The 14,615-nt window shown below is 41.3% G+C and overlaps 1 protein-coding gene across 2 annotated transcripts in view; it reads right to left on the bottom strand.

Moving 5' to 3' along the window:
* fibcd1b (fibrinogen C domain containing 1b) overlaps nucleotides 1-14,615 on the bottom strand; it is a 102,386-nt gene that overhangs the window by 64,912 nt on the left and 22,859 nt on the right. Inside the window, exons 2-3 of one of the 2 annotated variants that reach the window (XM_069700862.1) lie at nucleotides 9,957-10,040; nucleotides 4,564-5,043 (exon numbers count right to left, since the gene is read on the bottom strand). In XM_069700862.1, the coding sequence (XP_069556963.1) occupies nucleotides 4,564-5,043; nucleotides 9,957-10,040 (564 nt within the window). The remainder of the gene's footprint in view (nucleotides 1-4,563; nucleotides 5,044-9,956; nucleotides 10,041-14,615) is intronic. The other variant, XM_069700863.1, reaches the window with a different exon arrangement.

Here is a 14,615-nt window from a genome sequence, read left to right as displayed (position 1 = left end):
ACTGCTTCGCCACCTCTCCGCTCACCTGTTTCCACTTCTCCGTCAGCCTCCTCTGATTCCAGACCTCCTGTTCTCCTTCAGTGAAGTCAGTTTGTTTTTGTTGTTTCCATGTTTGTTTCTGTTTCTGTTACCAGTGATCCGCCTGTTTTTGTACCCTGAATGGACCATAAACTCTGCCGAGACTGCTTTTGTCCATCTGTCTAGTTTGACGATATGGAACCGTTTGTTCCCGCTCACAGAGGGGTTCTTTAATTGTTTTTTTTGTCTATCTTTGTCCCTGAAAACTTTTATCATTTTTAATTAACTTTTGATTTAACCACCTTTTCCCTTGCGTGTTTGGATCCTCCCTGTCTTTGGTTTTCTTATGTAATGTTTTATGATACTGTCACAATCCAAAGACTTTATATTAACAACACATTGTACACATCTTTAAATGTCATCATTTTTATTTACAAATTGTGACGGCTGGCATCTGCTGTAGCAACGCTCCGCACCAAATTACTCGGATAACGGGACAGAGTTTACGCATTCTCCGTCCATGCACTCGCATGCTAGCAATCCAGCTGTGTTTAAGCCGCCTATCAACAAGTGCTTGGCTTGATTTACTGTATTAAAGTGATGCACAGATGTCGGGTCGACCTCTGCCTCGCTTACTGTATCCATTTGATTAAACAGTCATAGATCCTAGACACACCAGAGGCCTCTGAAGCAAAGAAACAATGAATAAAAGATTACCCCGGTGATGGACAGAACCTTCATAAAGGGAATGTTTTCATAGCAAATCGGATTCATATCACACACACACACACTCTGTGATCTTTGATTAGGCTTTTGATCTGGTCCATGTGTGGTTTAATATAAGGGTGGGGTGCAAAGAGTCCAGCTGTACAATTAAATCATTATTAATGACACAGTATGGCAGAATGCCCTTCAATGTTTCTCAGCTATATCGGCCTTATGTCTCACTTAAGCCATAGTGCCTCTCACACACATCAATAACTACTGTATTCCATTTCTCTCTGATCATTTCTTGGTACAGTTTTGACATGTTTATATAATTGTATCAATTGAAATAACACATTCTTTTGTTTCCATAATATTCTATTTAACAAAAACAGTCTTCAATTCTGCAAATATAAATTGAACTGACTCATCAGCAATTCTTAAAAAGATGTTCTTTTATGTTTGACAAAAATGGCTTATTATTGTTTTTCTTTAATTAAATGTTGAATAAAAATGTTTATTTACTATATACTATTTATATTTCCATTGTTCTAATAACAGTGATTTGGACCCCCGGAAACGCAGACATCCTTTGAACTGCTGCTGCTGTATCTTTGAAGCTATACCCGTTTGCTTAAACGATAACGCTGGAATTAAGTTTCCATATTTAATGTGACTTATTTAAAAAAAAAAATTGTTATCATTATCTGTTCTGACTAATGTTTTGAAGTTGTTTGTATCACATCCTTTGCTGAAACACTGCAACAAGCACAACATTACTTTCCTAAGCACTAAAAGGACTCGGGGCGACTCAAATGAACATCTTGAGTCGATACGGTTTTCTATTCTGTGGCAGCAGCATTTGCCCCTAGATCCTTAGCAGAGGTTGTGGGTGTCACTTGTCCAAAGCATTAATATTCCACTGGCACATGATTCGGTTTAAAGCGTGACCTGCAGTTCAAGGAAATCAGTAAGCCATTCTCTTCCTTGCGGTCTTGTTGCAGACATTGTGAGAAACTGGACGTCAGGACAGTAGAATATATGAAACAGTTTTTTCTTGTGAGTTGCACTTCTGCTACTGGAGTATTGACGTTTCATTTTTTTCCCCCACTCTTCACGCTGAAGGGTTGCATCAGTACCAGTCTTGATTGCCTATACACGGGGCTCTCATTTTTGGGAAAAAACATTAATACTTTTTTAATGTAATTCATCCGACTGACAGGTTTGAGCTCATTACCAAGAAAGATTGATGGAGACAGCAACCTGTGAGTCACCGACGGTAAGAAGAGAACTTCATAAGATCTAAATATTAAGTGTGTTTGACTGCAAGCCCTTTGGGACTCGGGTAATTTAAACATTGTGTTTAAAACTTAACATAATTTACATCAGCTGTTCTGCTGAACCTGTAGTCCTTAAGTAAATCTATAAGAATATTGCGTGACTGTCAACAGCAAAGCAAATATCACACTTTATTTTTTTAGACTTTTACACACAACTATTGTATGAGACTGGGGAAAAGCAAATACCAGTGAGTTGTGATTTTTTGGAGGTGGTGTCTGGGTATTAATGTCTGTTTTTGCTGAAATCTTCAGACTTTTGGTTGAATGGTGCTTCAAAACAATCTGGTACCGTTTTCAGTAATGTGAAGTTTTAACAAAAAAAATTCTGGGTTATAATGTAGCTACTGATTTGTGAATCTGATCCGATCGAGCAAACCAGAGACCCACAGGGTTCTTTAAGTGGGCTTCTAATATTTAGGGATAACTAAAAGAAGAGGAAAAACCCATCCACATAGTGGCATTTAAAGAGCAAATAACCTGTTAAAATAGTGAAAGAATTCGACGGTAGCATACATTCACATGTATAAAGTCAACGTATTTCAAGAAGCTCCCATATTTGGACACGAGTGCTCTGTACAGGACTGATGTCAGGAAAAGAAGAATTCTGGAATGAGGGATGCTCTCTCAAGTCTACGGTATTTTAGTTTTCAAATTAAGAAAAGGAAATTGAACCACTGACAAACACTGCCACTAATAGATACATGTTTTGTCTTAGAGCAACATGCTGCACGTTGTCCATCACTCTGAAACCTGACCATCAGCTAGATTCCTAAAATTTTACCAGTCCTTCCCATCGGCGTGATTTATTTGAATGCAAATGTGTTGGGCCCTTATATTTGAGGCTGCGAGCACTCACTGTGAAAAATGAATATGTCGGCCTTTGAATAATCAAAACAGATTGGTCCTAAACCTAGTGCAATCAAATTCTCCTGCACATTACCACAGGGGGAATGTGGAAGGGTTTCTCCCTATGGGGCAGAGTGAAACTGTTCTTCAGGGGGCTGCAGTGCACACAGAGCCATTATTAACACTGGCACAGTCAGCTCTGTGTCATCGTATAAATCAGAAGTCCTGGCCACAGGTGTCCCATAGATCACACAGTCACACCACGGTGTCAGGCAGAAACAGCAGATGCACGCCACATGCCTTGCCTTCAAAGTGGAAATCAATCACCTGGTGTATCTAAGCTGCTGGTACCACCTCCACTTAGCCCTCAGTGCTCAGTGCTCCACGCCACCGACACTACACCTTAACAGTGGCAAAGGAAACGGACCACTTTCCCGCTTTGAGTGCGCCGCCAATCAGCACCCATCGTTTTTGTGCCCACGGAGGCAGAGCAAACCCATCCAGGTTTTTTTTTGTGTGATTTCTAAACAATGTTGAACCGTGAACTAAAGAGGTCTGGCTCAAAGAAAAGACTGACAGAAGCAGAATGCATTCAGTTGTTTGAGCTGTATGGCTGGCAGCTATGAAATCTATTTACTGCGATATAGAGCGTCTGAGCCTGATGGGCCAAAATTAAAAGAGCATGGAGTGTGAAGATTTTACACACATTTCGGAAATGTATCATCAATAAATCAATGTGGACAGTGTGAAACTAAAGGGGGTCTAATTATGTTTTCATTCAGTGTGGAGTCTGACTTGCACATCGAGAGAAACGTTACATTATCTTGCTGAATTAATGTGCACGTCGTTCCGTTTCTTCCATCCTGATGGGCATTTCTTCCCCCGTGACCTCATCTTCAAACACCACACTGAGTGAGTAATACTCAGTGGAACACAAGCCCCATTTGCACTTTAATTCAGCCATAACTGGCTTGTGCAGTGTAAAAAAAAGGAACGGACACGCTCGAGTTGGTGTTGGATGAGTGAATGGTGCAGCTTTGATTTCACAGTCAGGGAAAGGAAGGAGCTAAATAACACCAATGAGCTGTCAAACGTCTTAAGGTGGCTTCGCGATCAATACGTATTGATAGATGTTCCACAATCCAGTCCTGGAGAGGTGAAGTCATGACTTTAATTACTGTACAGGTTGTACAGTACTTAAAGTCAAGACTTCAGTTCTAAATCTGGTACTTTGGCTTCAGTTCAGTTGTTTTAACTGTTCAGCCGATCGCTATGAAAACCAAAGAAAAAAAAAAAGAAGCTGTTTCCTTGTTTTTCTAGTGAAGCTGAAAAAAAAACTATCTACAAATTGTTGGTGCATGACTTTTTCTTTCTGTGTTAAGAAACAAACTAACACCTACTAGCCAAGTGAGCACCGTTCACAGCTAACTGCCAATATGGTGCCCACCATTGCAGATTGTTTCATGTATTACTGGCAAATAGGATCAATGAGATAATGATTATTAAACCACACTACAGTATAAGGAATAAATAGGGCAATATTGCATTAATGTAATATTGTCATATTTTTTTTGGTGTAATATAGTTCCTTTGTAAGCCCTCTAGAACATCTCACAATGTATGTCGGGCATGTATGTGTGTTTAGTTCTCTTACCTGTATGAGGCGTCCCTGCTCCGTCTGTAGCGTGTTAAGATCTTGCCCCAGGCTACCCTGCCCCCTGCGTAGAGATTCATAGTCCATTTTCAGTTGCCCCGCGTGGGCTGACAGCTTGGCCACCTCCTCCGCCAGACTGACGAGCAGAGCCCGGTCCTGGCCTTTCACCGACTTCAGGTCGGAGTCGTGGTCGGTTAGCGAGTGCAGCAGCGAGGTCTGCACACCCTCCAGGCGCAAAAAGTTACTGTTGTAGTCGGGACAGTTGGGGTCAATGAAGATGTTAATGCGAGAGCCGTCGCCTCTCTCGACAGTGACCAGAGCGTTGGCTTCATCCTGATTGGTAGAGATGTGGGGTAGGCCGTCGGACATGGGCGGGGCCTGGTAGTGATTCATAAAAAGGATGGTGCCAGTTACCGTGACAGCCAGCAATACAGCCACGAAGAGCAGGATAGTGCAGAGCAGGTAGCTGCAGCTCATCTTCTGGAAGTAGCAAAAGAAGGGAGGGAGGAAGTAAGAAGAAGAGAAAAGGTACGAGTTAGGATCACAGTTGCTTTACCACCAAAAATGACATCAAAACACCTGCCTTATTCAAAAAGAAATTCCTTTCATCCATCACTGGGGATATTTTGAATGTCAGTTCAAATGCTCATAGCTAAATGATACAACCACATTCGCATCTGTCAAAATGCAGCTGAATGATTTATGTAGCAACAGGATGCAGATTCCTTCAACTGACAGTATCATTGAAAAACAACCTTCTCTCAAACTCAGGAAGGAGACGATTTTCTGTCCGAACGCAGCTGCATGTCATTAAAGTTGTAGGTGGCGCAATGTGGAATAAAATCCGAGTTTAAGGCATGTCGGGGAAACACTTAGTCAAAGACCTGAGGTTCAGTCTTTCCATTTCTGACACAGGAAGAAAGTAATACAAATCTGAAATAAAATAGTAGCCAGTAAAAGAAAGTGAAGCAAAGACAGCCAATAGGATGTAAATGAATGAGCAGAGAGTAGAATCCTCTTAGAGGAAAAAGGGAGAACTCTACTGGCAACACCGTCTCCATTCACCGGACTATAAAAATGCTTGTATGGCCCTTTAGGATCCAGCTCCATTTTTCCACTCCGGTCAAGAGAACTAGCAATGAATAGGAGAGAGAAATATGGTCCACCTATGCATGATTAACAGCGCCTAGCTCCCTCATACCTTCCTCCAAATGAATCAGCAATTGATCTCTTACCGTTTTTTTGTTTGTTTTTTTTCTACACTAGAGAATCTCTATGAGCATATTGTGGGCTGATATATTTGGTGTGTGTTTGTTTTCCGTTTTAAATGTGGAAGTGAGAGCAAGGACATTAATATGTAAATTGGCTGTACCAGCACAGTGAAGCACACTAATAGACAGCTAATGGTCTGCTTTACGAGAGAGGTTTATGGCTCCTTTAATGTGGGGAAAATCAATTGTCTCATCCAGGAAGTACTCCTGTCAACTTTGTTTACCCACTGCCTTTTGGAAAGAGGACATAAACAGTTGTAAGTGCCCAGGCATTTGGCGCTCTATATGGGAAACGCCATGTGGGACCCATATGGGTTCCCAAATATTAGCCTACAGTGTTGGTCTGTTGACACAAAAAGGGTCCTTTCCGAGGTCTGAGGATTATTTGTCACGCAGGCCTCGGTTGGAGCCCTCCCCGGTCCAATCATGAAGCAGGGATAATACACACACACGGGTTCATAAGGGGCCGGAGGATGGTTTTCTTACATGAGCTCTATTTGTACCCTCGTGGCTTCATTCACAAACCACATGGCCAGACAAATATGAGGCCTGGAGCCAGACAAACACATTTTTATGAGTACCTGCTGGATGACTATGTTTTTTATGCGCGACATTTACAAAAACAAAAAAGACTGGCTGCAATATTGGACCTACAAGACAAATGACAGTTGTTGTTGTTTTTTTTTTTTTTATCATATTATGATTATTTTGTTGTTTATGACAAAAGCTTTCAGTAAAATTTTATTGAATTTGTGCGTTATTGTTTTTTTTTCCAAAGCACTTTACCGTGGCTGTTGTTTTCTGGACAACGATCACAAGCAAGGTCACCACAAACGGCCTCCGGGCTCTGTTTGTCCAAATGGTACATGCACACATATACATATTAAATGCATACACACAAACACGCATTTGCTATGCTTCACACATAGATACACAGCACACACTGCAATTTAAATGTCTGATGCATACACACGCGCACACACATAATGTGAACACACAATACTTGCAACAGACAGGCAGGCACATGTTCACATTGCACACGAAAAAAAACCTGAAGCATTACTTTGTCAGAACCTTCTCACTTCTTCCTGTTTTTCACCGTAATACATCATCACAGAACTCGAGCTCCAGGGGAGTGTTGCGGCACGCAACATTTTTTTCGTCTCCTTGCTCTAACTTAACGTGTAGAACCTGACTGCAGTATGAAGTCTTTCCTTGCATGTCAAACAGTGCTTTTCTTCTTCTTTTTCCCCCCGCGTGTATGAGTTCAGGCGCAGCTCAGTGATTTTGACTGTGACACTGGGCTCGGTTGTACATGTGAACATATGTGTAGCAGGGTGTCTGGGCTGTACATAATGTTTATAACGGCCTCATGCTGCAGAATGGCAGCAGCGTAACATTAGAAGTGTTTCCCTGAGCTCTGTTGCCCACAGGCCAAGACATCAGTGGAAGCCATCATTGGCAGCGCACTAAATATCCATTGCTAGCATACTGCCGGTTAAGTTAACATGAAAAAGATATACAATGGCCTCAGTTGTGCTGACAATGAGACACACACCAAACTGACAGACATTTACACACTTGAAAACACAGGGACAGTGCATTTTTGTAATGAAGCTTTTGCACATATGTAACAAAACAGTAACATAGAGATGATCCTATATATTAACCTTTTAAGCCACAGGGTTGTGCGTAGGTCGTCGTTCAAAAACGAAAAAACAACCACGACACTTGGTTGGAAATTGGATGTGAACAACGGTGTCCTATTTTTAGGTGCAATGTTTATTGACCCATCCATCCACCCGGACTTCCTCCTCCTCCTCCCTTCAACTTATGACCCTATAACGTATAATCTTTTAATGATATTATTTACCGTAGATGATTAAATCCCCAAATTCTTTGCAGTTTTACATTGAGGAACATTATTCTTACTGCTTAGAGTGTCTTCCTCTCTGGAATGATCTATTTATACCCAATCATGTAACACATCAGTTGACAATTGACCTAATAAGTTGTAAGATGTTCCAACAGCTGTTATTTATTTTTACTTTTTTTGCATTATACAAGTCTTCTGTTGTCCTTGTTCCAACTTTTTTGAAATTTGTAGGTGCCATCAAATTCAAATTGAGCATATATATATATATATATTATTTTTTTATTCAATTTCTCAGTTTTAACATTTGATAAGTTGTCTTTGTTCTATTGTCAATTAAATATCGGTTTACATGATTTGCAAATCAACACATTCTGTGTTTTTTTTTTTTTTTTTTTTAACATTTTACACAACCTCCCAAATTTGGGTGAAATTAGGTTGTACGTTTGTGTCACTTGAGAAACAAAATTATATAAATGGTACAGTAGGGATACAAAAATTGACTTACATGAAAGGTACCATATTGCAACTGTATGAAGCCCAGCGACAGAGCGCTCTATTTCACTTCTGATGTCAGACTGACATGAAGTCTGGTAAGGAAATTGGGGGGGGGGGGGGTGTGCAGGTTTTGCTGCAGTCTTATTTGTTTGATGGTCAGTAAAAATAAAGTACAACAGGAACCTGCTTCATGTCCCAATGGAATATGATTTCTCCACTCGGCTCAAGCGTTGTAGAAGGATAATGACACTGACAATGGGATGCAAGTGTCCTCTTAACACAGTTTTTTTCTCAATCTCACAGCAGGAGTCTACTTTGTAATTAGTGTCTGACTTTCAGATCGTCTCATGTCTCTACTCATGCCACACCATGGGATTTGAGTGGACAACAGGGGAATTCTGATCTGGTAGAATAGGGGCAGCACCGAATCAGAGAGAATTCCTCTTTATTGAAATGTTGTCCTCCCACGCAGGAGAACTGGAAGACAGTTCTTGGACGAGAGGCTTTGTCTGTTCATTAGATAAGCGGGGAATCAGCACAATTCTTACAAGCTCTCCGTCTCTCATCTCTCTCAAACACAAATACGCACACGCACATATGCTGACACAAACTGATATATACACAGAAGACGTTTATGTTGCTGCTGCCCAACTAATGCGCATAGAAAGGCATCAATATGTCTGAAAGTTAAATTGGCAAACAAATCATGCACAAACCATTTCAAAAAGAGTGATTTTCACCAAGTCCACTTTCATTCCATCTCCCTGCAGCTTGAATAACCACCTTCACATCAGCATTCAATGCAGGTTCTTCACAAATTCTGCCATGCAATCAAGCTCTTTTTTCCCTTGATGCGGCCATGATCACACTACTCAGTTTAGAGAATCCGCGGGGCCTAATCCATCTAATTCATGTATGTCTGGGTACTCGAGCTGAGGTTGTGCCATTGCTGCTGCTCAGTGGTAAAATGTTAAGTGTAATATGCAATAATCCTTCGCAGTGCCAATACTGAAGCTGTGAGAAAGCGGATTGTGATGAAAATCATTGTCATTGATACCTAATCTCCTCCGCAGGTGAGGGAGTCACTTTCAATGTGTGCCCCTGTTTTTACTGAAAGGAAGATGGTGGAATATATACAACAGTATATAGAGGTGGGTGAAGCAATTCAGGGACTCGATATACATAATGCTGCATTTTATCCGTTTGGATATTTGCCAGCCATCTAGCCACTCACCCATATCTTGTTCAATGTTTGCTGGAAACAATTTCCACATACCAGTTGTTCCAGGAACATCTAATTCACACTCTAAAACAATTAAGGTCATAATCAATTAGTCAAATGAGTCAGCAAATATTTTAATAATTAATTTACCCTTGTGTACAGAAATATGTCAAATATTCTCTGGTTGCAGCTTCTAAAATATCAATGTATTGCTATTTTTTATTCTTTTTTTTTTTAATGATATTGAATTTAATATCTTGAGGTACTGTTGGTTAGACTGAAAAAGCAATTTGAAGATGTCACACAATGGACCCCCCCCCCCTATTTTCTGTTATTTTAGAGATTACAAAATTCACCAGAGAAAATAATTAGCAAATGCATTAGTAATAAAAGTAATTGGTAGCTACAGCACTTCTCTGATTTAAGCAGTAGTGGGAAACCAATCACAAAAAAACCTCGATTAGTATGATGTGTGTCTGTATTTGCCCGAGTGTGCATGAAGGTACGGGTCGTGGCGAGCGGGCCTTACCTTGGCCGGGGTCTCCCGGGCAGTTTCTGAGTCTGACCAGCGATGTTTGAGTTGGGAGGAGCTGGGCACACATTCACAGAACGTCTGCATGGGACAAACAGACAGGGCCACCAGTGTTGGCGTTTGTTCAAGTCACATGTGCAATCAAGCATGCAAGCACATGCGCACAAACACGCTTGCATACGATCACGGTACACACACAGAGAGACGCGGGTTTTGGATCTGCATGTAAAGGAAAATTGAAGTGTCGTGTGCATTTTCCAAGCTAAACCCTCAAATCTAATATAAACTCATTGTTAAGACACAAATTGTGCTGGAGCTGATAAACTACAACCACCCACTCATAAAAATGCCCACTGACATAGACAGATTTGAACAGGCACCTGTACATCTCAAAGGTTTCACTGAATTCAATAGCTTATGACAGGCTCAATGCATCTTTCCAGTGATGGCTTTGCAAATCGACAGTACACAGAGTTTCCTCTTGCTTCAAATAAAATGAAATTAAAAAAAAAAGACTGAAAAGAAACATTTAATTCAGTGTGAGAGGCTAAGCAATGTGTGTGCATGCAAGCATTCAGTCATGCAGGTGAATGTGGGTGTTTGTGTACAATATCTAAACATTACACGCTTCACAATCCTGTTTGTGCTTATGTGTGCACTAGTCGAGGAGTAGTTCTAGGTGCTGTACAGATAAAAGTGGAGTAATTATGAAAGTGGAAGCTCTTTCTAACTGCTCCAGGAGAGCACGTCATTCTGTGACCTTAAACACCGACGCTCCCACTGTGGAATTGCTCAATTAGTCTGGGACAATAACACCAACACAAAAGCAGGCAGGCACTTACACACACACACACACACACACACACACACACACACACACACACACACACACACACACACACACACACACACACACACACACACACACACACACACACACACACACACACACACACACACACAAAACAGCTGCCTATTTAAGAAAGGATGCAGTAAACATTAGCAATTAATGTATCGAATGTGTTTTCTATCCAAGCGTGGTGTCACAAAGCCTTTATGTATGTGAACGTACGTGAGACTACAGTATGCTCCTTACACTTGTTATGTGACACTGTGCGTTTTAACATCAGCAGCGGTGTAACAAGATTACGTTAAAGCTACATTAATTTTCAACCACTATGGAGCAGAAAAAGATAAAAACGCTCTGGCGGGCGCTCACGTTGGTTTGGCAGAGGTGTCGGTAAACAACTGCCTACTTACACATCGAGCAAACATGTAATGTTGATTTCAATCTGACGAAATGCACGTTCAAAATTCACTCCCTTTTCTTTTTTTTTTTTTTTTACCTCTGTTTTGGCCTCCTGCAGCCCCTGACAACTCTATAGATGCTAACTGCTCAGTTCTCTTCACCAAGTTAGACCGTTTTGCCTGACTACTGTGGTGTTAACTAGGACATTATGCTGACCACAAATTCAATACTATTGTGATTCTATATGTATTGCAATTCCATGTTACAATTTGTGTTAACTTTTTTAACACGAGACCATGAAAAAAACATGAATCATACACTTCTAGACACTATGTACAGTATATCACATGACTGTCAGTCCGTCTCTGTTTCACGTCAGCAGCAGTATTGCTATAGGCCCCCTTGGCTCTGTCTTAAAGCCATGCTAACAAAAAAAAACACCAGATTGATGAAGGCTGCACTGTAAAGCTTTCACAGTATATTGGGAAATACAAAGATATTTATCTGGAGGTGATAGGCTTAATCAGCATCGTGGGAACGGATTTGGCAACGGCTTGGGTGTACCGGATGTTTATTTTAATGGAAAAGTCGCGCACTGTATGCTTTAATAGAGCACTGTTATTATATTAAGGTAAATACTGTTACAATGAAATTAATTAAAGCAGAACCGTTTGGTGCTTTTATTCTAAAGCGTCTCAGGCTGGAAATGCTGATGCAAGTCTGAAGCTTTCGGTCAACCGACAGCAGGACGACAATAGTTAGCAGTTCGCTGTTAGCACTTAGTGAAAAGTTAAAACCATTACTGGTTAGCGGTGCTTTTTACGGACGACAAGAAACTGGCGACTTACAGCTGCCGTTAGAATGAACTAACTGGTTCATGTTACAATGCTAAAACGCTGACTGGATCCTCGGCGAGCTGGAGCTGCTATCTGTTATTAATCAAGAAATCTTTATACAGGTAGTATACAATACGTTGTATTTGTGTGGGCTTTAACAAAAAAGTAAGAGTTCAAAGGCTCCTAAAAGAGTCTTGGATCTGTATAGTTGGATATCAGTTGGCCATATCACGTTTCAGTCTTTTTCATTCAATATTGATATAAAACAATTTCAGCTTTCACTGCGTGAAACGGCACACGGTGAGGGAGAGTTTCTGCGTATGCAGTTCACACCGTCGTCGTTATGATGGCTGACCAATACTTCACCCCGTCGCTCTAAGCATTCTCTTCCAATGTGCAACACGGCAGAGGAATAAAAGAAGGCAGCAAGAGAAAGAGAGACGGGAAAAAAATAAGTTAAGGGTGGTGGGTGGTTAGCGGGAAGGGGAGGGGCGGGGGTGTGTGCGTGGGAGGGGGGGGCAGTTCAGAGAGGTGTGCTGAATTCTAATGAGCAGCCTTAGGGTCAGCGATAGAAACCTATGTCTGTTCTGCCTAAAACATTGCAGCTGTCTGCGCTCTCAGTACACAGAGGAGCTACACAGCTACGTCGCTAAATAAACACAGACTCCACAGTGATGCGGCTAAACAAACTAACAAGTCAATGACACCCTGGAGTAAACTGGAATGAATTTGTACATCTTAAAAACCCAGTAATAGAAAAATGTTTTTATGCTGCTACACGAGGACACAAATTTGCATGCGCACCAACACAGATCTGGACACAGAGTATACTCCCGCTTTGTTGCAAGAAGGCAAACACACTGAAGAAAAACACCCCCCAAAAAATAAGTCCCCATACTCGTGTGTGAACACATGCACACAGAACAAAGGTCGCGTGGGGTTGCAGCTGCAGATCCCTGACACTCTGCCTTCCCATTACACTGAACAGCATGTATCAGAGCTTTAGTTTGTTCATCCCCCTGCCTGCTAATGCTCACATTGGGGTTCTTTGCTGCCTTCGCACACAAACACAGACACACACACGCACGACTGCGACACACCAATATCTGTGGGGCTTCTTGTTGGCAGTGGTCCCGGTGTGGGCATGACTGCTTGGCAGTGTTTGTCTAGTCCTAATCTGACTCCACAAGCTCCACCAGTGGAGAGGATTTACACTTAATAGGATATTTGGCCTTTTTATTGGTTGGACCTTACACACAAAATCCTATCTGATGAGGCGCGTCTGAAACGACAGGAAGGGCTCAGACTTATCCGGGGTGTGACTGACTGTGTGCGTGCGCGCATTTGGAATGAGTGTACTCAGGTGTTTTCACGAGTGCTCAGGTGTTTTCACGAGTGCATGTGCGGAAATAAATATTTAAGGCAAGAATAGCAGGTCCATCAAAGAATATTTGGATTGTTCGAATGTGTTGTTCTTGGCTCACTTTGCAGAATGCTTCTACGTGAGATTGTGTGTGTGTGTGTGTGTGTGTGTGTGTGTGTGTGTGTGTGTGTGTGTGTGTGTGTGTGTGTGTGTGTGTGTGTGTGTGTGTGTGTGTGTGTGTGTGTGTGTGTGTGTGTGTGTGTGTGTGTGTCAGACAGGGACTTTAGCAAGGTGTGTTTAAGCCTACTACTCGCTAAGCCGACGGAGTGGAAGAGGCTTTGCATATATTCACTTGTGGGCTTACTAATCATTTAACGGGACTTGCAGACTGCTAAATGAGGGGACTGAGATTGACAGAATCGTGGAAAACGGAAAGGAAAAGGTTGTGTGCAAAGTAGTATAAAAAAGTGCAAGGATATTTTGTCATAGGTGTGAAGGCCCTTACAGTTCGTCAGTGTTTCATACAGGATATTATCTTGTTAAGTGTGCATCGATACAGCTATGCCCTCTAAAAGCCCCAACAGAATAGAAGGTTTAACAGCGAGTAAATGAGTTAATAAAGCCGTTCAGATTAAAAGTAAATCATGTTTAAATTCACAAGTCAAGGGAACATTTTTCGGAACCTGGTATTGCATTAACTAAATTATATTAACCAAATCAAGTATGTTAATGAGTAATTTTCCAAACCCAAGAGAAACCTCACATTAAAAAGGGATAATTAGCATACAGTACAATCATTCTACATGTGTAGTGATATCATTTAGATGGAAATGCATGAACAAAATTTCAAGTTGGGAAAACTGCAGTGGAGGACTTCAAAGCAAACAAAAATATCATGGCTATTTGAAAGTGAGTGCTAATGATAATGTTCGTTGAATTTTACAAATCACACTGGATCGCACAGACAAAATTATAACCTTCACAACCTCCATCATGAAACAAAATAAGACAACCAGTGACAAAGATTGTGCATGGACTGCTGAATATGATGAGAGAGTTGTTTACTTGTGCCTATATTCTGTTCTGCAGACCACTGAGATTTGAGTCTGGATATTTTAGAGGACACTGCCATTGTGGATGCGCTGGCCGGCACAGCAGCTTTTACAGACTTCAAAGGAAATATTCTCCTTATAGCTGATGGCTGTTAA

This window comes from Brachyistius frenatus, unplaced genomic scaffold, assembly GCF_029030835.1.
Source record: "Brachyistius frenatus isolate BFR_SWC_R1_liver_20210118 unplaced genomic scaffold, ASM2903083v1 Contig_35, whole genome shotgun sequence".
Classification (NCBI taxonomy): Eukaryota; Metazoa; Chordata; class Actinopteri; family Embiotocidae; genus Brachyistius; species Brachyistius frenatus.
Note: the sequence above shows the minus strand (reverse complement) of the source record. Positions and strands in the feature narration are given on the sequence as shown.